Source organism: Anarhichas minor, unplaced genomic scaffold (genome assembly GCF_050575085.1).
Source record: "Anarhichas minor isolate MPS153535 unplaced genomic scaffold, ASM5057508v1 ptg000023l, whole genome shotgun sequence".
Taxonomy (NCBI): domain Eukaryota; kingdom Metazoa; phylum Chordata; class Actinopteri; order Perciformes; family Anarhichadidae; genus Anarhichas; species Anarhichas minor.
In genome coordinates this window covers 2,857,362-2,882,502 of record NW_027466469.1, presented here as the reverse complement: position 1 = coordinate 2,882,502, position 25,141 = coordinate 2,857,362, and the positions used below count along the sequence as shown (strand labels likewise).

The 25,141-nt window shown below is 40.3% G+C and overlaps 1 protein-coding gene across 2 annotated transcripts in view; it reads left to right on the top strand.

Annotated features, from left to right (window-relative positions):
• Positions 1–25,141, top strand: part of igsf21a (immunoglobin superfamily, member 21a) — a 169,439-nt gene that overhangs the window by 136,416 nt on the left and 7,882 nt on the right. Inside the window, exons 5-7 of one of the 2 annotated variants that reach the window (XM_076096994.1) lie at positions 679–794; positions 15,304–15,781; positions 21,732–21,817. In XM_076096994.1, the coding sequence (XP_075953109.1) occupies positions 679–794; positions 15,304–15,781; positions 21,732–21,817 (680 nt within the window). Of the gene's footprint in view, positions 1–678; positions 795–15,303; positions 15,782–21,731; positions 21,833–25,141 lie in introns of both variants that reach the window. The other variant, XM_076096993.1, reaches the window with a different exon arrangement.

The following is a 25,141-nucleotide window of genomic DNA, read 5'->3' as shown; positions in this document are numbered from 1 at the left end:
AACGTGCTTGATGATATTTCCCCCGAAACAGCCACAATATGGCCTCTTGAGTATTCATATTCATATTTAAGCCACCATGCAAGGACTCGGGTAGGACTGCATGTTGAACAGCTGATTTTCCGGGGGATGTGTGAGATTTCCATTCATTACCTCCTTCCCCTCTGTAAAGTCTTGCTCACATGTTTTTCCCTTTACACTGCCATGGCATGGAGCGAGCTGGAATCCCAAGCGAGATTCAGGCGGAGGGTTAGTGATACGATATGTGTGAGATTTTCTACCTTATCAGCCTCATCTGACTCGCATGAGCCCCGGGGAGTTCTGAACATATTGTCCCGACCCATTCAGTTACCATTTCAAGTGAAGATTCTCTCAGCGGGTTCTTGCGCTAGACAAAGCAGGTCTGCAGATTTGTTTTTAGTCTGTTTCATTTTTAACATCTGGGCACAGCAGCATTGCTCTTTCTCTGCCCTCACTTCCTCGCTCTTTCTCGGCTGTCAGTGTTGCCAGTGCTGCCTCTGCCTACATGTTCAACCCCCCCAAGACCTTTTTATCACAAAAATAACTCCTGGATTGCACTGAGCGGATGTTTTCTAACAGTTTCAGAATATCTATTGCATTTTCTAGTCAATCAAATGTTGTGGGATTATATTCTCAAAGCTTTCTTCCTGTCCTCCACAGCGCCTCCGAACAACATATCAGTGGTGGCAGAGAACACTCCAGCCCCATTCAGTCGATACCAAGCGCAGAATTTCACTCTCGTCTGCACTGCAAAAGGAGGGAAACCAGCCCCATCGGTGAGTTGCTGTAGATGAGAGGCCTTGCTGCTCGTCCACTAGGGACCTGCCTTTCAACAGATCTCTGTTGTTTACAGAGGAAGAGAAACAGTGTTGCATGTTGCTGACAGCGTTTTTTTCTTTTCTTTTAGATATCAGCACACAAAACCACTCAGAGTTATGTTTTTTTTAACATTCCAGGAAAAATGCTCTGTAAACAGGATTTAAAAAGTTGCATACCAACAGCAGAATCCTTGATCTCAAGGCTTCCCACAGACATCCAGTGTTATTTGATAGAAGATGAAGGTGGATACAAGCTCCTCACAGACCATGCCACACATAAACATACCCGATTTCATGAGAAGGTGTACAGCAAAACATTTGAAGTGTGTCATGATAACGCATTTTAGGCTTTTTGCGTAATACTTAACGCCACGTCGTTACCGTGAAACGGCTGCAGTTAAGTGTAGGCAACAAAACCACTTGGTTACTTTTTGTAAAAACATCATGGTTGGGATTTAAATAAGTGCATAAACTAAGGAAACGTGAATGGTACATGAGTATATCACATGTTATCAAACCTATTCATGTTTGCAAATGAATTTGTCCATGGAGATGTAACAGCATGTTCCATCTCAGGAATCTATTTCATCAGATAGAAATCATCAAACAGGATTCAGTGAGTTAGCATACAGACAATTTTGACAAAAAAAAAAAAGGAACTTTGCTGATTGATTATTTTCTTCAGATGCCCATTTAACAGGATGCTTTCCACATTTTTAAAGTGAACTCTGGGTGATTAATCAGCATAATTTCTCATCCCAACTCGTGACATAATGACACTTGGTCAGGACCGTTGGCGTCACTTTCTGTCACTGGATAGCCCAGCGCGTCACTCCACTGCATTTGCAGCAAACCCGTGGTTGTGAATTCAAACAAAAACACTTTCGGCTTAGGGACAAACATCATGGTTGGGCATAACATAAGTACGTAAACTAAGTAAAAAGCAAACAACATAAGACTACATGGCGTAAAATGACACGCAAAAACCAAGAATGGCATTGCTATTGCGAGCTAAATGTATTACAAATTGTTTTGTCATTCATACGCCATTGTGAAAGACCTGGCTGCATAAACACACATATAGTGATCCTGCTGTTACATTCACTACAGATTGACCTGTGATTGATTACCAGCGCTAATTCAGTCATGCAATGTAGTCATTAAATAAATAAAAGGTATCACATTCAGGAAACAGACACATTAGTGTTATTGATGGTCACACTTAAGGTAATGAATCTCATCCCAGTGACATGATAGTAATGATTGCACACAGAACTGCCACTATACACCCTCTTACATGTACAGTACATGCAGCAACACACCAATGTGCGTATACAAGCGAACACACACTTCAAAATTACACTTGCACTTTTTCTTTTAACTTTTTGAAGTGCAAAACAAGGTCTTGCAAAAAAAAGCACTCAGTATGCTCCTGTGTTTGGTGGCATATGAGCTTACGGACGCAGTTTGAGAGCCGGCGCTGGCTGTTTGTTCCCACTGGGTCATTAATCATCGTCCATGGGTATATGGTAATTGACTCCAGCCCCTGAACATACCCATCTCCTGCAATTATGAGCCCAGTGAGAGGTGAATACAAGGTGAATATGATTTCCGTCTCTCAGGTACTTCCTGGCTGATGGTGTGATGAGTGAAGTTCTCCCCCGTTGTGATTTCACAGGGAGCCTTAAGCCATTAAAGCTCAGCATTCTTTCCAACGCTTAATGGAGGAAAAGAGATCCTGAAAGGTTTCAGCTGGTCAGTAAGCCCAGACTGCCACTGTGTTAATGGCCATGTCACGTTGCTGATAACTACCTTTGTCAATGACTCAGCAAGCAAATGATCCAAGTCACTGACTTGAGATAAAAACCCAAAAATAAGACTGTTTGGCCGCTCCATTCACCACCATATTTGCACATTGCAGAAAAAAGATCTTTTGTGTGAGATGTATTGAAAGGTTTTAATATTGACTCAAAATGCAAAGAAGCCTTGTGCTGCAAAGACAGCTCATGGCCTTCAATCCAGCAGTCTTATTATTACATTTTAAGTATCAATACAATCTGAAAGTACAATCTGTTTCATAAACCAAACCATAATTCTATCATCTCATGAATCTAAATTTGTTCTCATTCTTCCGAGAAGTTTGAGTTTAGAAGTACATGAAGAATACTTGGATCAAGGCTGAATTTAATTTGAGATTAGGGTTAGTTCAACCATGAATTTAAAAAAGTCATCCTTGTTGGTGCAACCCAGCTCAAGTATCATAAAAAGCAGATTATTGGACACATCTTGCAGAGTCAGTAAAAGAGACAATGATGAACAAAAATCATGACGTTAATTAAAAATAATGAGCTTTGTGGGTTGCCATTGTGTCCGACACATAAGAAAGTCATTTAGTGAACCTTCATCACACTAAAGAATTCAGTTCAGCAGCCAGACAAAACCATTTTAAAACAAAATGCATTCATTGGAGCTCCTGGACAGTCATCTAAAAGGAAACACTGAATCCAATATCATTCTAAAAACAACAAGACATGTCTCCTACATCTTCAGATTGGCTCTTTTTTTATCTTCAAAGTGGCTTTTTCTAAACAATTCTATTTTACCAGAGAAACAGAAACACACCGCATGTGTTCTCGGTTATTCTGTTTGAAGTCGGGTAGAGATAAGTTTGCTAAAGTCACCAAACTTCATTTGTGTTGTTCTTTTTTGTTAAACATCATGAAGGTACAAGTTGTTCCACTCTGGCAGATGAAACAACCAACAGGAGAGTCAGATTATCGTCAAGCACAGTTTGTACACACCCACATAGTCCCAAGACGAGGTGTGATTAGCCAATAAGTGAAAACACCTGCGTTAGCACCGTGAGTCTGACGTTCCTAGTGTTCTCACAGCATGGAAGTGGTTTACTTATAATTTAAACATTGTATGAGCCAGAAAACTATTGGAGCCTGGATGGAAACTAATTTCAAGGTCACTAATTTGCCCTATCATATGATATCCTTTAGGCAAACAGACAAAGTGTTTGCACTTTCAACTTGAGAAGTTACTTTGTCTCCGTGGGGAGTTGATCACGGCTCCGTCAAAGTTGCTTTGAACCGTTGGTCTAAATCAAAACCCAGCAAACAAACTGACAGGTTTCATGGATAGATTTTAGAAGTACAGTCTCACTCGGCTCCCCAGCCCTGCAAACTTTTCTCCTCTTTAATCTCGTTTTAGATCTCATACTGTGGTCCAGTAGCAATAGAAAAATAAATATTAATTCATGGAAGAAAAAAAAGAGTCCTTTGAGAAGTAGAGCTTGCTTTCATATTTGTGTTTGGTATATTTACTATGCTTGGTTATCTAAATTTGAACTGTTATATCATAGCGGGTTAGCTCTGTAGCAAACTAGTTAAATGTTGCCAGAGGATTTGTCAAATCTTAATCAAAGCTCCTGTCAAAGTTAATAACGGGTTGCAAAAAGGGCAATTACAACATAAAAACGTTATGGAGTTATTGTTAATCATTATAACTTATTGCAATTGACATGATCCCGATTATGTTTTAGGAACCAGCACAAATATCACATTCAAACTGTGACCATTTGTTATATTTATGCTGTTGTCCACGGTCATGCAGCATAACAAAACCTCATTATAAGGTCTGTAAGTATTTGTGTGGATGTTGCTGCTTTGTCCCAGTTGTGTGACTGCAACTTCAAACGGCTCCCTTTGCGTTTTGATGAAACTCATTTAGTCTTTGTCGGTGCTGCTGCCCCGCGGCTTGTTGCAAAATGAGCTGTTGTCAGCTTATTTTCAATGTCATATCATTGCATGCCTGGTCTTAATAGTGGCTCACAACTTACAAAATAAATTGGCCTTATTTACTGAGCCAGCTAAATATGACTAATATGTATTATGTCTTATTTTAAAGTATCTTTGTTTCCAGATATACCAAAGTATGTTTTACTCTAGTTTTCGAGAATTCCTTAATGCACTGAATATAAAGATTGTCCTTCATGTGGCATGGATTTGGGATCAACAAATTCTGTACTTACTGTATTTTCAGCCCTTCAGCTTGCATATGTGACATATCTCAAGTCATTATTCATCATTCTTTATCATGAGATTTACAAGGGATACTGAGTGAACGTCATGAATCATTTTGTATAACCTGCAATAGCTTTTTTGGCCATTTGAGGGCAGCAAAAACAAATTACAAACAGATCATTGGCATATCACCTTTGAAGTCCAACCAGCACATTCTCACACCCAAATGGTGAAACACCGACAGCGTGATCAATGGCCCTACGCTTCAAACTATGACGCCTAAGTACCCCTTTAGCATCAGTTTTGGATGTGTCTGGGACGCTGTGTCAGTTCCCGCTCTTAATATGCAGAGCGTCTCTTTCAAAATAAACTTAAAACAATAAAGCTCCGTAGTTAAGCAAGGTAAAATAAGTCAGTGTTGACTTGGTTTCACACGCGCCCCAAACAGTGGTCTTTGCGGTCTTTCTTGCTCTTTATCCTCCTCCACCCCGCGAGGACGCCGGCATCCTCGTGGGGTTCAGGCACCCTAAAAATGTTGTCCGGAAAATGGATATATTGTTTGCTAAATATTGTGGAATTGTAATTTTTTTTTACCGGATTAAACAGCAACGTATGGGCAACACTGTCATATAAGTCACTTTTTACACACTCCAAACACAACTATAGACTACTAATATAAGCATCTAGAAAACGTGTCATAAAAGGACGAATTTGTGGCCATAAATCGCCATCATATTTAACTGCACATCGATTTTGCAACGTTTTTCCAAGTGCATCCTGTTTACAGCCGAGCTGTTTCCGGTAGAAGGGGGGTCAACCCACCTCGGGCCAGCGGTCAGACCTTCGGCCAATGGAATTTTACGCTCGGGGATACGCGGCACTTCTTGCAACTTTACTGGCTCAAAGTTGTGTCAATCAACACCCGCTTCGGCACCCGCCTTCCTGAGACTCTGACGCGTCGAAGGAGGGCTTATTGACTGAAATCGACCGATGATAGGCTGAGCTACAGCCCCATACACACACATGAACTGAGAAAATCCTATAGATGACAGCCAGAAACAGGCTCTGATGATGTTAGGAATCTCAAAATGATTCCTAACATCTGTATTTGGATGTATTGAATAATATGAGTGATAAAAAAAAGTGAAATATATAGTTATATAGTATATAACAGTACAATGTAAGAGCTGCAACAGCTGGTTCGAAAAGGATGACCTCGCGTGACCTCTCTGAACTAAAGCCTCTTATTCTTCACTTTATCCCAGCCAACCTTTATTCAGCAACTACTGATCGGTTGTGCTATGATTTGGGAGAGTTTGGGGCAGCCAGCTGCATTATTTCAAAAACATAATATCAATAAAAGTGCTTTTTTTCAGGCGAACCTGAATATTTTCAATTTGAGCTGTGTAATATCTTCATTTACTATATTAACCAGCAACATATACACAATATTACCCATCTGAACAATCTCACAAGTGTTATAACTGATTATAGCATCACAAATTATTAAAATAGACCTTGTAGTTCTAGAACTGTGGTCTCCTTAGTATGGGTATCATTTTCGAGCAGAGGGCTAAAAAAAAGGGCTAGGGGCTGAAGAGGTTATACTACATCAGTTGATCTGACCTTCTAAAAAAAGGACTTGATGGTTTTAAATTAGAGTTAGTTGAAAGCGCGGTGAGTAGCATACAGGCTCTAAAGGTTGCCTCTGTGTGTTGGTATCAAACGCAGAGGGGCACTGACCAAGCTTCAGTATTTGACAAGTTGGAAGTGAAAAGGGGTTGTTTGAACTTTTTAGCAAACAGTTGCTTTTTACACATCCAGAAAATACAAAGCATTTTGGGTCATTTTTGGGTCAACCCGATAATTAGTACTCTCATATTTACTCTCTTTTAGCTCTGTTTCTGGTCTCTGCCAACTCCTGAACTCCTGGGGCAAATATATCTGGCTAACTGTGTCTGTCTGACACTTGGCGCTGAGCAGACAGTGCAGGCTTACAGTGCTGTGGCCGCTGTTAACGTATTGAGAGCAGTGGGAGTGAACCAAAGCAGTGAAGTTGTGACCGGACAGGTAAACAATGAGCTGAAACTCAGCAAGGTCTGACAAGAAGGGCTGTTGGTGTTGCAGACTTGGTGACTTGTTTGCCAGATTGACCAACTAAGTGCTGCTTGCTACAAGAGTTGACAACACTGCCCAGGTTTTTTCAGTTGGATTTTTCAAAATGAAGCTTACTCATGCTGGTTTCTCAAGATTACCAACTTTGTAGTTTTGGTCATTTTAATATAAGTTTACCCACATTTCATGTTCACAGGCATCAAAAGATGTTCTATTTCCTGCTGCAAGAATTCAGCCAAACAGGGTCCTCTCGTTGCAAGCACTATTAAAAAAATGGCTGCTGTTAATAGAGGGTGAGAAGAAAAATGGGTAGGGAGAACAAAAGCAGCTGATTATGCTGCAGATCAGCAAGAATCCCTTCAAGTAATTAAGACAAAACAAGCGGTGAAGCTACAGTACATAGTGTTTGTGCAGCAAATGTTATTTTTATCTTCAGGTTTTCACATAATGATATTTATATTTATTTTTACCTGTCGTACTTTGATTTTTCATGAATAGATACTGATAAATTAACAGATTGAAAAAATAAATAATGAGCAACATCAAAATTATGTGTGTATGTATTCATGTTCTTGCTACATAGTGAGGACCCAAACAAGTTTTTACCCAACAGAGTGAAGACATTTTTGGCAAGTGAGGACATTGTCGCCAGTCCTCACTTCTTCAAACGCTACGGTAAGGGTTGGAGTTGGGCATTTTGTTGAAGGCTGAGTTCAGGTTTAGGGGAGGGTCCTCACAAATGCAGAAGGACGTGTGTGTGTGTGTGTGTGTGTGTGTGTGTGTGTGTGTGCATGGGAAGGGAAATAAGAACCTCAAATGCTTTTAACATCTTTGAATGCAACACTTTCTTTTAACCTAAAAAAACATCAGCTCTCTTTTGATGAATTCAATAGGGCCCATCATAAAGATAAACTATATTCCCTATTTGTAAAAGGATGCTTATCGAGGCAACTTTCTAATCAGTCCTGGATTATGGAGACATTTCAACATCCAATGCTTCAGCTGCGACTCCGACCCCCTAGGATGCTGTTTATCATTCCACACTAGGATTTATTACTGGAGATAATTATAATACTCATCATTGTGAGTTGTATGTTGAGGTCAGCCATCGGCCAATTATTTTTTTTTTATCTTCCTCTCATCTAATCATTCAAATACACGAATATGTTCACAACGACATGGCCATCTGGAATGAGGCAAAGTGGTGAGTGAGAGTGGTGTGAAAATGGTTGGCAAACACTGCTTTGTTTCATGTATGTATCATAACAACGGCTTGTATATTGGCAGTCCTAGATCTTCCAGTTTCCCATATTGAATGACAAATACAGACTGCTGCCACCTACTGGTATGGGGTTCATTTTCCTCTCTCGCAGGCGCAGAGCATACGTGGTAGTTGGCCGTTGTCTGTCGTCTTTGAGGTGTGTTCAAGTGCAAGTTTTTGGCCCAGACATGGCCGACGTAAAGGAACTTGAGATGTGATAAACACTAGGTTTTATTTATTCATGAGGCCCTTACTGTTCAGTTTGTTTTACCCCCTTACATTGCTTCTTTGTTGTCTTTTAATGTGGGCCTCTATCGAACACGTTCAAATGACTGGATTATGTTGCAGGTGCTGGTTGTTTTTACTGAGCTTGGAAAATCCAGTTTATCTCTTTGTGCACTTGCCTAATGGAATAACATGCAGAACAATCGAAAGCTTACCTCACTTAAAAGGGCAATTTACATTTTTTATGATACCCTATTTCTCTTCCAGATATATATATATATATATATATTGTAAATGAGGTCTCTGTCTATAAAAAGGTTGACTGAAATTCGGGCTTATGTTTGAGTGTTTTAAGTTTCTCTAACACTGCTACTGCTGCATGTCACTAATAATAAATGCAGCTTCTACTTTACTTTTCTTCTGGCTCATTTTGTGCTCTTTATTGGTTCTTCAAATTGAGACACCCAACATGCCAAATTCCCCTAGTGCCGATTTGAAACAGCTGAATATAATGGACTGCATGTGGTAAAACTGTCTGCTATTATGTTTCAAGATCTGTCACCATCTGATGTCACTGAAGCGAGCTGGTGACATGTCGATAATAGCTTCCCAGTGCCACTCACGAGAACATCCTCAGAGCACAAGCAAGCACTGATTGAAAAGAAGAGGATAATGACAGTTAATAACAAGAAGGAAAGCTGATTAAGTCATGGCCAGGATCCTTCTCTCTCCTCTTTCTCTTACCCGTTCTCTTGCCTCTGTACTCTCATTGAATCATTATGTCACCTTACAAATAACTTTCTTGTCCTTTTGACAACGCTGTGATTAATCGCAGCAACCTGAAGGTGTATATGGACCAACTTATGATTGTTACATTTTCAATAGGATTCAGAATTGAGATGTTGATGAGATGGGGGCGGCTTGGCAGTGTGCAGAGTGCAGGTGCTTTCATCACTGCCTATTCACAGGAAAAACACAAAACCCTTCTCATGCCATCCCAGCTTAATTTCACCACTGCTGTGGCATTGAGTATGGGCTACTGCTTAGAATTACATCTTGCTTTTTCTCTGTGCTAATTCATTCCAGAATGAAGTAAGTGGTTTGTGTCTGATTTCATTGTCTTCACATATTGGACTATGAAGTATTTGGGGATTTAGAACAGAGGCATGATTGATAATCTCTTTATTCCGTGCAGTGAGACTGCCTTTAGAACAATACAACAGCAATGCCAAAAACACGAAAAAAATCCATTTTTACATGAGAACAGGCATTTCTTTCCAAGTCATACAGCAGTAAAATGTATCACCTGACAAGCAAATGTCTTTATTGAAGACAATGTGGCCATTTTGCACATTCCACAGTACCTTTTATGATTTCCTGAGAGGACATGCTGGGACATTTTAAGAGAAGAACTGTATTCCAAAACATCTTAAAAGATAAAAAATGTTGTGTGACAATATTCTGATTCAACAACATCTTTACTTTATTGTACAACATAACAACATGTTTTCAACAGACAATAGATGCCGAATGATCACATGAAAGGTAACTCTCCTAACGCAGTACCCAACAAAAGTGCCCATGTTACTTTGTGAAATGCTACCATTTGTTGGAGATGTGTATCACAGTGAGAGACATCCTCGGTCTTATTTTGGCAGCTTTATAATAACTTGTGGAAATTAATCAGTGTTTGCTCTCCCATTTGAACGGTATAAAAGAAGTGACTCATTCTCTGTTATCTCTGCCTGTCAAACAAGCAAAATGTGGGAAATGAGATTTTAGCAAATTAGTCGGTAGCTTCAAGGAACACAGACCAAGTTTACAGTGATGACAGATGTCTCCTTAATTGTGCTCAGATTCAAAGATGAATTGTAGATTGATTCATGTTAATATTTACAAAGATACAGGGTCGTGGTGACTCAATTTGTTCGGGCAAATTGCACGTAGTCCGGCCAAGGACGAGGGACCTTTGTCACACGTCTCTCTCTTCTGTCTCATCCGGCTGCTCTAAGCTGTTCTGTTTCATTTCAAAATACATTTGAACAGCAAGATGTCAAACCCTGGCCTTGCCGAGCTGCATTCATGATATGTTCGGCATTTTTTTAATGCCTTTTCACAAGTTGGTATTTTTGAGCCTGATATACCGTATATAATAGCACAGTAAAAGTACTCGCATTGAACTGATCCCGGTGAGCACCAATTGGGATTTCAACGTTTTTGTTAATGTGAACATATTTCTCCAAAGTCAGATTACAGCAGTCGGTTAAATGTGGTCTACACGAAGACATGATTTGGATGCATTTAATGTTTCATATAAAACAATATAAATATGGAACTATAAACTGTATGCTGCCAACAAGATGCTCCCAGGACATCCTAATGAGAGCAGTGTATATTCTGTCTGTACATTCATGTAAAATACGAGTGTGTGTTTAATGCTGGAACACGCATGCACGGGAACTTTGGCTCAGACCGCTTCTACAACTTTAAAAGATGCACTGGTCTGGAAACTTGACACCAGACTTGCGGAGCGAAGTGAACGAGCTGAAGGAATAAACGTGAGGCTTGTAAGTACTTGAACTATTTTATCCCAATAATGCAAAGCAAAATTAGCACCATTAGTAGAATTGTATGCTGCTCAAGATGCTGGCGAGGCTGCTAGCTTGAAGCGTCTGCATGTTAGCTTGTAGCGTTAGCATGTTAGCTTGTAGCGTCCTGTAGCATAGACCAACAGTAAATATAAACATGCGTTTAAGTTAATGTTTGAGACTGTCTTTATGGACTGTCGTTGTAGCCCAACGTTCTAAAATTGAGTTTTAGGCCATTTCACATGTACGATACACGACAGAAAGCGAGTGGGGCTGTACATAGTTTAAATGTGAAGGAAGTGAGTAAAACAAAGTGATGTACAAATAAGAAGATAGTCAAAACATTGTTGTTTGGCTTACAGCAATATACAAACAATATAAATAATTATTTCATTTTTTTATATCCCAGAGAGCATCTTTCCGTTGAAAGATGGTCACCGGTGAAAAGACGTTCAAAACTTTCTAATACTTGTTTTATTTACAGATTTCCACCTTGAAAATATGGCCGACCATCTGAAACTGGCTCCCGGGTGGCTTTGACAACGACATTTAAATAAGTAAAGGGAGATTTTGTTCAACAATCATGTATTTTCAATTTCAGTGTAGTTGTATTTCAAGAACATTGTCCATGTTATATTTAAATAGTTGCTTAATAAACATAAATTAATTGTTGCATGTGTCACATGGTTTTATTTGTGCTTTGGGTGTAAACTGTTGATGTGTTACTGTGTGTCTACTATGTTACTTTGTCTTGACAAAGTGGTAGAGTGGTCATAAATCAAAATGAATGCAGACTGGAAGACTCTTAACATAATCACCGAACAACATTACAAATATTCACTCAACCTCTCTAACTTCTTTATATGTCTATTCAAGTCTGTGTCTGTATTTCCACATGTGATCTTCTTCCTAGTAATATAAGGTTAGATGACAAAGGGGCAGAACTGCAAGATACTGACAGAAATAGCACTTCTCTCCCTGCAGCTACAAGCAGACAGGTGACAAAGAAAGATATTTATTCATGGTGAGATGAGTAGGTAAACTGATGCTTGATATTTAGCTGGAGGTAACACCTCAACAAAGGTACTTCTTCAGAACATGCAACACGGGCTCTTTGCACATGTAGATGTACCACATTCCTTTTATTTAAATGAATTCACTTCTCTTTCAATGTTTATAGAAACAAATCAGTTATCTGGGCTTACATGATTAATTCCCTATTATACCAATCCACAGCCAACCAGGTGTTATTGTGTACCCACACCATTTTGTCCAACAAAAGCAACGGAACAGGTGCATGGCATGGAGCGTTCTAATCCACGTTGCGCTCCCTCCACCTGCTGTGATAATTAATGAGCTGTTTTAATACACAGTGAAAAGGCATCTTCTCTTTGCGAGTTGTCGAGTAGCTGTAGGAGTTAGCAGCTATTGGATTTTAAGCCCTGGCTCTACAGAGCACCTTAGGTAAATGCAGATAAAGGGTGATGGGTATTGAATGCTCCCACAGTGTGAAAATTCAACAGAGGAAAATGTGATAATATGTGGAACTACATTCGCAAATTAGCTTTATATGCTATGCTGGGCTACAATCGATACAATAGGCATGTTTCTAGAGAGGTGGAAGCATATAAGAATACAACCTGCACCTTAAGTAGTTTTAAGTGGTGCCCCTTAACTACTTAGAAATGAACATATATGTGGAGCGGAGGGTAATAACTTGTCTTTTGAACCTTAGTAACACTTACCCTTTCGAGGAGCTTTTCTTTTTTTTTTCATCGCACGTGTGCTCTGATTAAGAAACTAAGGTTGTACTTGTAGGTGTAGTCATTAGTCATCTTTAACAATAGATTGCACAGATTTAAGATTTAAGATTTTCTCCAACAAGGACCATTTATTATCAGACTTCAGATGGAAAAGGGTAAAACATCCACGTCGAGTACTCAAATGTTGTTTTTCCTCTAATGAAATAACTAATTAAATCGGCTGTGGTTCAGCCCCAACAGTCACAGTGCAAAATGAACTGACTAACTTAAAGTTTAGAAGAAAAGCTTGTTTGAACCCTACCGTTGTATTGAAAATATAGTGCAGGTAGATGGGGCCATAGAGCAATTCATGGCTCATGGGCAGGAGCAGCAGGTTGTTGCAAGACGAGTAGTTTATTTATTTGTTTGCTTTGTTTTGTTTTGTAATCCATGGTACTGGTGACAAGCGGTACTGCAGAACGCCTTTGAGCAAGGTCACTTAGCCCATTGTGGATGTGTACCAGCCTGCTCGGATGGCAGGCATTAGAAAGTTTTTTTTAGAGTTGGCCATAAATACTACGATGCAACCCAGCAGCACAACACAGCTTGTAATATAATGATGTGGCATCTGTCTTTGCGAACATAACCTCGGCAACAAGCGGGGGCACACAGACAGTCCCCATTCATCAGTATTTTCAAAAACAGTTGCTAAAATAAAGGTTACATTGAGTGAAACCTGAAAGACTTACGCATTGTCAACCAGGCCGTATTCATCTAACATGAAACCCTACATTTGTAAATAAATTCTGGATTAATCACAGTGCAATTGAAAATACTGTGTACGTGTCCTGAGGTACAACATATTGTTGATCGGAATTGAACTTGACAAGGAAAAAAAATGTTTTTTGCCACTCTAAAGGCATATTTCATAGAAAGGGCCATGTATAATAAAGCTTGTATTGCAGTCCAAGGATTACAGATTCTATCCTTTCTTTTTTTGAATGTGAGGATATAATATGAAGTTATTCCTCAGGAGCTTGGTCTTATCCTCACTTGTTTATAATCATTATTGCTGTTTGCCCACTCGAGGCATCGGCCGTAGAGGTGGCACCATATTAAAGCATGCTTCAACCATCTCTTCACAAAAACCTCAAACAATGCAGTGATATGCAGTGTGCACCATAATAACTCTTTGATCTTTGGCAAATTGAATTTAAAAGACCAAAGGTCCTCAAAAGAACGACGACAAAAATCTGTTTGCAAAACAGCAACACGTCAGGCAGTCACTACTATACAACCTTGTTTCAATGCAAATATCTGGAGGCTATGTGCTGAAATGGGAGTATGAATTCCCTGTCAGGAGATTAGGCGCCCAGAGATGTAAATGACACGGTGAGAAAACACAGCACAAACACATGCATGCTACAGGCCTAACACAGCAGATGAGCCAATTCTAAAGTCAAATCTTTAAGGCTGCACTAATCAGTACTTTTATATCTGAATGGGACAAAATGTGTAGTGTGAAAGATGTCCCTCCTATAGAGACAAAACTCATCCCACTGTGCAGATCACGGAGCATGTTTTATGATTGTTATGCATCCACGTCAACTACAGCCATGGTTGGAGGCGTTATGTTTTGGGGTTGTCCGTCCCTCCGTCTGACTGAAATTTTGAATTTCTTCAAACTGGACATGAATGTCCACCTGTACTTAAACAGGAACTGATTGGATTTTGGTGGTTAAAGGTCAAGGCCAATGTGACCTCATGTTTGACCCATTTTCTTGACCGCAATATCTCAGAAACATATTTAGCGAATTTCTTCAAATTTGCCACAAACATCCAGCTGGACTCAAGGATCACTGAGACCTCACGTCCGTCCCATTGTCATGACATATTGGGAAGGCCTTGAACTAATTTTCACTCAAGGTTGAACTTATTAGATCTTGGTGGTCAAAGGTCACCGTGACCTCACAAGACACGTTTTTGGCTATTACTCAAGAACTCATATGCTGATAATTTTACACAAATGTCTAATAGGATAAAATGATGCTATTTTGGACAAACATGGATGTAATCTGCAACACAATTGGTTGACGGAGGCATACAACTGCGAGGCAGTAATTCTAGTTTTGTTTTTTACCTGGAAAAGTCCCAGCAAACCCACTCTACATTATCTTTGAGCACCAAAAGACAGACAGACAAAGTTAGCAACTAGCTGAGCATTTATCTTCTAAAAAAAAATCCAGATTTTTTTACCCAGGAGTCGATAGCGACTAAAACAGAGTTAAAAGAAGCGTGAATATTGGACTTATGTTGACCAGGTGGCCAGAAACCAGACATCAAATGAATGCTAATGTTTCTCTTTGTCTGCTGGATGTGCAAATAGAAAACTCTTTGCTCGCCCTTTTTTTCTGCTGGAGATTAATGGTCTCTCCATATAGTGTTCCTCTTTGTTTCTCCTCTCCGTCTACTTCTCACTCTAATTCAATACTCCTTGCTCTGCCTTAGGTGTACTTCAAGCGTGATGGCGAGCTGATAGAGGTGATCTCCTACACTCAATCCTCCAGTGAGCAGGGTGGCGGCTCAGCGGGCGTGAGAGGAGCCAGGCCGCTCATCAGCAGGGACCTCGATGACACCAAAATGCAGCGTTCCCTCTCCCTTCTGGACCCCGAAGGGCGGGTGCCCCGTCTGTACACAGAGAGCCCCCAGCGTGTCCACACCCAAGGCCAGCAGTCCTACGAGCCCAGCCCTGCGACAGAGGTCATCCCAGAGACGGTGGTGAGCCGGGAGTTCCCCCGCTGGGTGCACAGCACAGACCCTCTCTACTACTTCAGCCACACTAACATCCCCCAGAGTGACGGCTCCGTTGTGGTGCAGGCCCGACTCACCTGGACCCTCAACCCTCAGCTGGATAATGATGCCCTGTTCAGCTGCGAAGTCAAGCATCCAGCCCTGTCCATGCCCATGCAGACAGAGATCACCCTAGGTGGGTAGGATGCAGAGTAGCTAACTTGTCTTTGCATGCTATTCTAATTCCCCTACCACCTTTTCGCATCTGTCCTCTATTACTCCACCCAAAACACACACACACACACACACACCCTTTTCTCATTACTTCTCCTTTTTAATCTCCCACTGTCTCCTTGGATCCCCTTGCTGCACTTGGACCCTTTACGTGTCCCTTGCAAATGTTCTCAGAACAACACTGATTTTCATTCCGCGCTGCTTAATTGTGTTACAGCTGAGCAGATTGAGAGTTTAGCTGCAAATGCAAAACTCCAAGTGACTGACAGGGCAATTCATCGAGCTGTCTGTTGCTAGATTGAGTGAACTCAGTGCCATTATTGGAAAAAGTCAGCCTGAATTAGAGAAGTCAATGAGAATTTCGACACACTGACCAATGTTCTATAATTTGGAAAGAAATCTCAGAGATACTGTCCTTCAATGAGCACCTCCTGTAAGCTCTTCAGTGCATTATATTTTTTTTAGCCTCTGAGTTTCATCACTTTATTTCAGGGAGAGAAACACTACAGCAGAGGGATTATTTTTTGGTTCATCTGCAAACTATCAAAGCAAAAGACGCAGCCATGCAGGCACTGAATTCTGAAAACAGGAGTCATACTTTAAGGTAAAATTGAGCATTATGTTTTGATAGTGTGTGATCCAAGAGTAACACATACACACTCATTTTTTTGAAATCTAAAAACAAAGATGGCTTCCAGCGCATCCAATTAACACTTCAAAGGCAATACGTTGGCATGTTCCTCCTGGAGACAAGCCACACAATCCTGACATGATGATAAACAGAGACATTATCTTCCATTAGATGCTAGCGCTGGTTGAAGGCAGAAAAGAGAAGAGTGCGGCGAGCACATATTTGCTCGCCGCACTGTGCGTCGCTGTCAGTATTTTATCTCACATCACCACCTTTCAGCTAATTAAAAGTATCCCTCTTGCTATGCTGGTCACTCTGAGCTGACGTGTAGTAACTGCCATTATCATCTCGAAGTGGAAAGTCTTTAATAGGTTTTAGAAATGACAAGCGGGGGTTTAAAATCTACCGTAAACAAGGCTCGCCACATCTTTTCTTGCCTTAACTGGGGTCCATTGTTATAAAGGAAGACTTGACAGAAACGGTCCAAAACACAATCAGTGCATTTGATTGATTTAAGTCAATACTACACAGTAAAACACACTCAACTTGTTTGTCCCAAGAAGCAGCTTGATGTTTTGGAAAAGGAAAAAAAAAACACATTCTCATGAAACATTCAATTTTTGCCCATATTCTAAAGAGGACAATCCTGCTGAGCTGTTTACATGGTTAATGAAATCAAATGTTTCACTAATATTCTTGTTTACATGCAGCTGTGCATTCTCCGATTAACGTAAGCGGTGGCGGACTGCTCGACCGCGCAAACACAGAGTCCCTCTTTCATTCCTTCCACCACCTTCTCTCAGGGCCAGCGATATCTGCTCATAACAAAACACCTGTTGATATCCAAGACTTTCACAATGTTTAAAAGTACTTCTCCTTCCGACCAGAAATGTTTCCTTTTTGCATACATCTCTGCAAAGTGTTTGCTAGTTGGTTTGTGTCCAACGACTGCCCTTAAACAGGCAAGAGACGTGTGTTGCAAACTGTGGCAAAAACCCTTATTTAACGTATTCCGAATACGCTGTAGACATGTCCAAAGAATGCTAATAAAAACCTGAATAATATCAGCATATCCCAAATGTCTAAATTGCAAAACCTGACCGAAATCAAATTTGGAATATTGTCATATTCCGAATAATAGTGTATTTTTATTAGTCCCGCATGCAAACATTGTCACTGAGGACTGAATCTGAATTTGGAGAATGGCAGATAATCATGTTGCAGCAGGTTGAACTATCCATTAGTCCAGCTTTCTGTTCATAGTGCACTCGCATACTGCTGCTTGAGAAAAATAAAGATTTGGGGTAATTTTCAGTTCTTCCCTTTTCATTGTGCCAAGAGGTTTTTCTGCCAGAATCTATACACATATCTGGGTAAATAGGCTGAATCTACAGGGTCTCAATTAGTGAGGAAGGGACACTCCTTTCTGTTGTACCTTTTGAATTAGTTTTCAGTTCAGACTGACGAGAGGAGTTTACTTTTTAAGATGGAAATGTAGTGCAGAACAGCTCAAAGGACTAGGCTGGCATTATGCTATATTTCTGTTTCTTATCGTCAACAAACCCCATGAAAAGATCAAAACCCTCCTCTGTCAATGACACTTAGCCTCAAACCCTTTGGTTCCTGCTGAGACATAAATATTAAAAAATGCTTCACACATATATAGTTATTTTGAAGAAAGATTGGGTATTTTTCAGAAGAAGATAGATATTTGTATTTGGGAGTATTTTCAGCTGCATGATATTAATACACATTTTTAGTACTAGTGAGACCATTTTACCCATTGCGACAGTGTGACCTGTTGTGTTTTACTAGTTTTACACACTACATGCTAGCATGATATAATATAATATATTGTTGGTTTTGGTCTTTTCATAAAATGTATGGATCTTAAGTCTAATATAAAATATTGCCTGCCTTATCCTTTAAACCACTTATTTATATCTAAGCTCAGGAGAGGATCCATTGTCGAAAAAATCGGTATCACTTGGGAATATCTCATACCAGGAAATTGTCATTTAAAAAGTAATAACTGTCGCCGTCGTGTCCCAAGTAGATTGAAATATAGTACCACACATGCAAGATAGAGACAGCTGCATCAGTTGAAGGTGTAATGACATGAGCTGTCTGCTCCAGACAAAGTCTTGCAGGAAAGATTCTAACAGCTCTTTGCCTCTTTCACATGTTGACGATAAAACAGATGACACACCCTGAGGGGAATGGGTCCCGTGAAACTCTTGCTAAAATGTCAAAGACGCTAATATTTTGACAAGCCGTTGTCTCTGCTGTGTTTGAAGGCATTCATTTATCATTACCTTTGTTCTTTTACAGAGATGAAAGTAACACGTACAGAAAAGAGAACAAAAAAATGTACGTTTGTTGATTCTAATTAGAGCACGCTTGAAATTCAGAGCATTCGCAGACCTGCTTTGGGCTTGATCCATCTTGGAATGGAATAGTATATAAAAAGGTAATGTGGTTGTAATTTAGGTCAGAGGTTATGCACAATGGAATTTTTATTTGGCTCATATCTTGTTGTTTTTAGAGTTTTTGAGCATTGTTTAACTCTAATTGAATGTAACTGTGTAAAACACCTCGCGAAAGATTCCCATCCCTTACATGCCCTATTCTTTTTTTTTTTTCTTTTTTTTTAAATCAAGCCATAACAGGATAATTGCAATCAGTGTCTATCTTACTGTATACAGTATACGCACACTCTCTTGGTTCTCTCAGGTGTGTTTGGTCAGGAAATTAAAAGGAGGTATGTGCAGTGCCCATAAGTAATACATCTTCCAGAGATTTAATATTGCCACATGAGACGGAGTGACAGTCTGCAAATCAACCAATGTTGTATTTGACTTCATGAATATTCACGAATGGCTCCGTGCTCATCATACAAATGGACCTGAACCTCGCGTGGGGCCTTGGGGGTTAGAAAAAAAAGTGCTACACCTCTATGAAATCATGAGACTGGATTGTGTTCAGGAACACAGTGCATCTTAATATTTGAAAGTAATCCTCAGCTTTGGATTTAGATGAGCTAAGGTGTTTATTATTCAATATCATTAGACAAGTAGTGGAATTCATTTCTCTCATTTCATGCACTGTACAGCAGCGGGAAGGGATCCAGGCTTCCTCACATCTCCCAGTCACTGCTTTGCCAGACCGTGATAATCAAAGAGCAGATGCTCAGTTTCAGGAAGATGACACACGTGTGTGTGTGTGTGTGTGTGTGTGTGTGTGTGTGTGTGTGTGTGTGTGTGTGTCTATGGTTATTTGTATATAAATGTCTGTGTGTGTGTGTATCTTTGTCTGTTTGCCCGCATGTGCATTGTTATTAGCTGTTCCTAGTATGTTGTTTGTGTCTATGTTCACCTGAAGCTCCGTTCCGCATTCATCAGTTTGTCTTATCTCCTTGCTTTGGGTCACCTTGTCTATCTGTGAAAGACATTACACAGTGCCGGATTTGCCCCCATAGAGCGATCCAACAGTCAGTCAGGCCTTTTAAATTCGCTGCATGCCTCTCCAGCTTCTCTTCTTCTACTGTTTAGGTCTGTTGTGCAGCTGGGCAGACCTTTTGATGTCTTGGCTTGGTATTAAAGTACACCTGATGCATCGTGCGCAGTTGTTTTTTCTGGATGGTGTGTTTATTCTCTGAACCGTCCTGAAGTGATAACAGTTCCTTCTTGCGAACTGAATAAGTTGGCTTTGCGGTCTCGTGGGGCCCCGGCTCATTTCTCCTGCGAAGCCCTGGCCCTCAGAGAGCGGCTGTGTTATGTTCATCACGCTGCATGCTGCCCTAATCAAAAGGTGGTGACGTAGGATGCCAACTGTCACCATTGGAGCAAATCCCAGAAATCAACCATCATCTTCTCCGGCCATATGCCTTGCAAGCTCTATGTGACGCCATGACGCCAGCATTTAAAAATACCCTTCCGTCAGTGTGTGGGCAGTGTAAAAGATAGTACTTCACACTGCCATGCCAACACTAGCCTGTGAAATGCCATCCATCTTCAGCATGAGATGGAACACTTAGCCATGTCAAACGACTCACATGATGTCGGCGGTTGGGTTGCCAGTATACATAAATGCGTGAATGTTTTTCCTTTTAATCTTCAAAAAAAAAAGCTACTGATTCTATTGATTTCTTCTCAGACTTTGCACCAGCTTGGACTGCTATGCACTGACTTTCTGGACAAATTGACCAGTTTATGCAGGTTAATTAACAAGTTGTCTAGAAGTGCTCAAATCTTTCCAAATCTGCTCTTTCCATTTCCATTTTATGCAATTTACATGTGCTTTTCATTTGTTTGATAAAGGGATCGTGATAAACACTGCATGGACAATGCCACATGCTCAATCCTATTTCAGATATGACAGTGCAACTCCTAATCCATTAGTATGAAGCAGGCTTGTAATCAATATCTGCCTAAAGGCTGTGCTTCATTAGCCACACTTTGTTGCCAGATTAATAGCCAAATACTGAGGTCGTTTGTCTGTTTATTTATTTATCCTTTAGTTTCCCTGATCAAAGAAAACAAGCACCAAGTGTGATTTATATCGAGAGTTCAAATCAAATTAATTAAAGAAGTCCTGGGGTGGACTTGTACAGGGGTTTTTGATAGGATGGCCTTAGCTTGAGTCTCATTGCATGTGCTGCTCATTTCTTTTGTCTAACATATGGAACTGCACTGCGTGTGGAGCCGTTAGCTTTTAGCGGGATTGTTAATCATCCCAAATCGTGCAGAACCTGCTGATATGGGCAGTTATCTGTGCAGTTTAGCTGTAATGAAATAACGTACCTTTTTATAACGCCATGCAAATCACTCATTTTATCTCGACACTACATACACCGGACAATCACCGGCCCCTCACAACCTCAGAATATTAGAATACGCCTGTTCCCTCTGCTGCTTGCGCCCCATTGTTTTAGATGGTCCAAATGAAAGCCATCTGGGGGCTACTGTTCACACCAAGACAAGGGAATTAGCTCCCTGAGTGTCCCTTATCTCACTGCCTCCACACTCCACCCGGTGCACTCCCATTCTCCTCGAGTAATGAGTATCTACCCAATTTAGTTCTTTTTCTCTCCAAGGGGAATAAATCCAGCACAGTCCTTTGGATGAAAGACCTGCAGGTCCCTCGCCTCCCGCCCCGTGACCTTAATTGACAGGAAATTGTATTTGTCTCCCTCCCTCTGTGACAAAACAGGTGTCCGGCAGGATTTGCTCTCCATGCTCAGTACATTGACCTTCTTCTTCGTCTCTTTTTCTCTTTTCAGCTGCTCCTAAGGGTCCTAAACTCTTCATGTCCCCTACTAGAGCAAAGGTAGGGGACACGGTGCGCATCACTGTGCAAGGATTCCAGGTAGGATCGCCTGGGGTAAGTGCATGGGGCTTCAATAAAATGAATGTTGAAACTTGTGTATATGTGCATTCAAGCCTGTTTAACTTTCTGCTGGAGCAACAGATCTCTTGGGCATTGACATATTTCCCTCCTCTCTTGTCAAAATGTGGACTCACATTTTAACATTTTGGTTTGAGTGTACAGAATACTAAATATTACATTTGTTTAAGGCTGTTTTGCATTTGTGTTCAATAAAGCCTTAGATAACGAAAATCTTTTTGTTCATGAATGACTGAAGTCTATCTGATGTCCATGTCTATCAGTCTCAGCCAGCAGGCAGCCATGCTATGCCAGTCAGTGTCATTTGTGCTGCTTTCAGACTTCTTGCTTCATAATCCCAAAGAAAGAGCTCAAGGTTCCAGCAAAGAGATTGTTTTGTGTCACTGTCATCCCCTGCCAAAAAAGACCATGTCCCCAGTGTGAAAGGCCTGTGGATGGTCCTGATCTCTTTGATGGGAATGACACATTGAAGGCAGGCTAGGGATGGGGCTAATCCTGATATAGGACCTGCTAATGGTCCAAAGCACAAATCGCCTTTGTTACTTCTTGATCACTGCTTCAGGAATCTCCAGGAATCATAAGTCAGATTTGTTGTTTGATTTTATTTCACTCTTCAGAGACATTTCCATGTGAAATGAATGTTCTGTATTGTTTTTGGTTTAGTGCGCCAAGCTATTGAATGCACAGATTTGTACATGTGTTTGTGCCTGCCCAATGACCTCTGGATTCTTTTTAAGTTTTTTTCTTTGAACAGTGTTATGATTGGTTATTATAAACAGGCTTGACTATGGCATACAGCCAGTCGGGCCCTTCGGCAGCATAGGCATCAGTGCATGCAGACTGATCAGAAAGCAAATGTCCCTTATCCTTCACTGGAACTATCAGCTTTAGGGTTTCACAAGTAGATACGATTGTGTGTCAAGACTGATAATTTTGCCTCCTGCCTTTCTGATAAAATAAGATGCCAGTTTCCCCTCTGGTTTATTGTTTTAGAAATATATTATGGATGATCATCCTACAGCCTGGTTTTTACTTTAACTGCCTTCCTCATATTGCTTGATGTGCGAGATTAAATAGGACATTGAGGGTTTCAGCAGCACAGTGCACAGACAGGAAGGTTTTACTTAAACCCTTTTAGTGTTTGCTTGTTTTTTTCTTAATGTGACCTTTTCCTTAGAGCCTGACTCAATCTACTAACTAATTTAATAACCTCGGTTATGATTCAAGCACAGGCCTTCGAGAACTGTTTTATTAGCTTTTCTTTTGAAAGGTTAGACAATTCACAACTACTTCAGTAGGTCATTACAAGCCATCAAGGGCACTTTTACAACAAGTATGATAAGAGCAGTTTATCTGAACTCTACAGTGTTTGGTTTGTTTGAGCATGTGAGATGATATCATTTGAACTTGGGTGCAAATGATGTGAAAAAATTGACGGACACTGCTTGTTTCAGGGTAGGATTCCAAAATGGGCACTTTGAGTCAATAGGGAGGGATGTTGACATCTGATAGGCAGCGGTTGTGCTTGTGGTGTAAAAACGACAAAGGAAGGGTAAACTGCAGTGATATTCATACTCAGCTTTTTCTTCATGCACTCTTAACTGATATGCACAGAGTTTAGATAAAGTTGCATACGCTGGATTTGTTGGGTTTGCTTTGATTCACTATACAGTTAGTTATAGCACTTGAAGGATTCGACACCTACTTCATTCACTATGTTTGTCACAAAATATGGGGTCATATTGTTGATTTCTCAAAACATCGCTGAGGTCATCAAATCTCTTAAATTAGGAATTTAATTAGGAATAATGAGGTCCCTTTGTCTTGCCATATGTCAAGTACTTCTGATGTCCCAGTGAGGTGCTATTTCCTTTGATGTAAGGAGTGCTGGAAACCACTCTCTGCCCTGAGTGCCTTTTTTTTTTTACTTCAAGAGTGTATTAGATGAATGGAAGAGAAGAAATATTGTGTGTATCTGTATACTGTGTTTGTGTGCATGCACGTGTGTGTGTGTGGGGGGGGGGATTCCTATATACCTATCCAACAGTGGACCTTGTGTCGTTACACATTCACCAACAGTGGCCCAGCGAGCCAACAGGGAGCATTTTGGAGGTCCACTATTGGCGACGCTTTGAGTCCTTTTAATGTCCAAACTCCTCTGGTGAATTTATTTAAATTTTGTCCGAGAGGGGACTTGCAGGTGTGTGAGTTCGTATTCAGCACTGCCCCTGTAGACCAGAGTCGGTATTTCAAAAGACTAAACTTGCAATGTATTCTTCACATTCTCCATAGGTCACACAGTTTTTTTCACACTCTGCATAGTGTGAACGACTTTCAGCCCAAGGCAGGCTTTCAGACTTAACTGGGTATATTAAACTGGCTACAAGGAACCAATTTTTTAAATAATTTGTTTGTAAGTAATTTACTAGTTTAAAAGATCCACACTGTATTCAAATAAAGGGCTACCCAGAAGACAGGGAAGTAAAAAGTATTTTAAAATCTAAAAGAAAAAAGAAAAAAGGATCAGGATAAAGTTAGAAATGCAATGGGCAGTAGTCTGGTCATTTCTTTTCATTTAAATGAATCACTCAAAACACATTTAACATCAGACTATTACTTGACATTCAAAATGTTTCAGTCCCAAAATTAATATTTCTATTTAGCACAATAATACTCATTTGTAATATGGCCTTCACATCGCCATCAAAGATTTTCAGAGCATTTACTCTTGGCAATTTTGTTAAAAAATATTGCACTATGATCATTCTGAAGCACTTGCATATACATTTTTTGTTTTTCTTATTTATCTAATGACCATAAATAGTGTTCCACACTTGGTCAGTGTAGGATTATGGTGCACTTTTTGTATTGTAGAAGTGTGTGTGTTTGTGTGTGTGTCTCTGTGTGTTTCACACATCGATAGGGGATCGAACCACCGATCCTCTGATTGAAGGACGACCCTGCTCTCCACTTAGCCACAGTCGCCCATAAAATATATTGTAAGAATAGTACAAGAGATTCACCCACTTCCTGTGTCCTCTTATTATCGATGAAAATATCAACCCACTGATAGGAATGAAATACTGCTTTTTGAAGAGTTATCATTTGAAATGGGGGGTTGTTCTCTGGAGGGCTCAAAAATGTGAGGAGAAAAAAGACTGTTGTAAAGTGAAGTGTTGATTATTAATGCATGTTAACTTGCCATTGCATTAGGGGAAAATTGGTGCTTGTATTATTCATGTATCCTTATTATTCATGCTCTTAATCTCTTGGCTGACACTCACA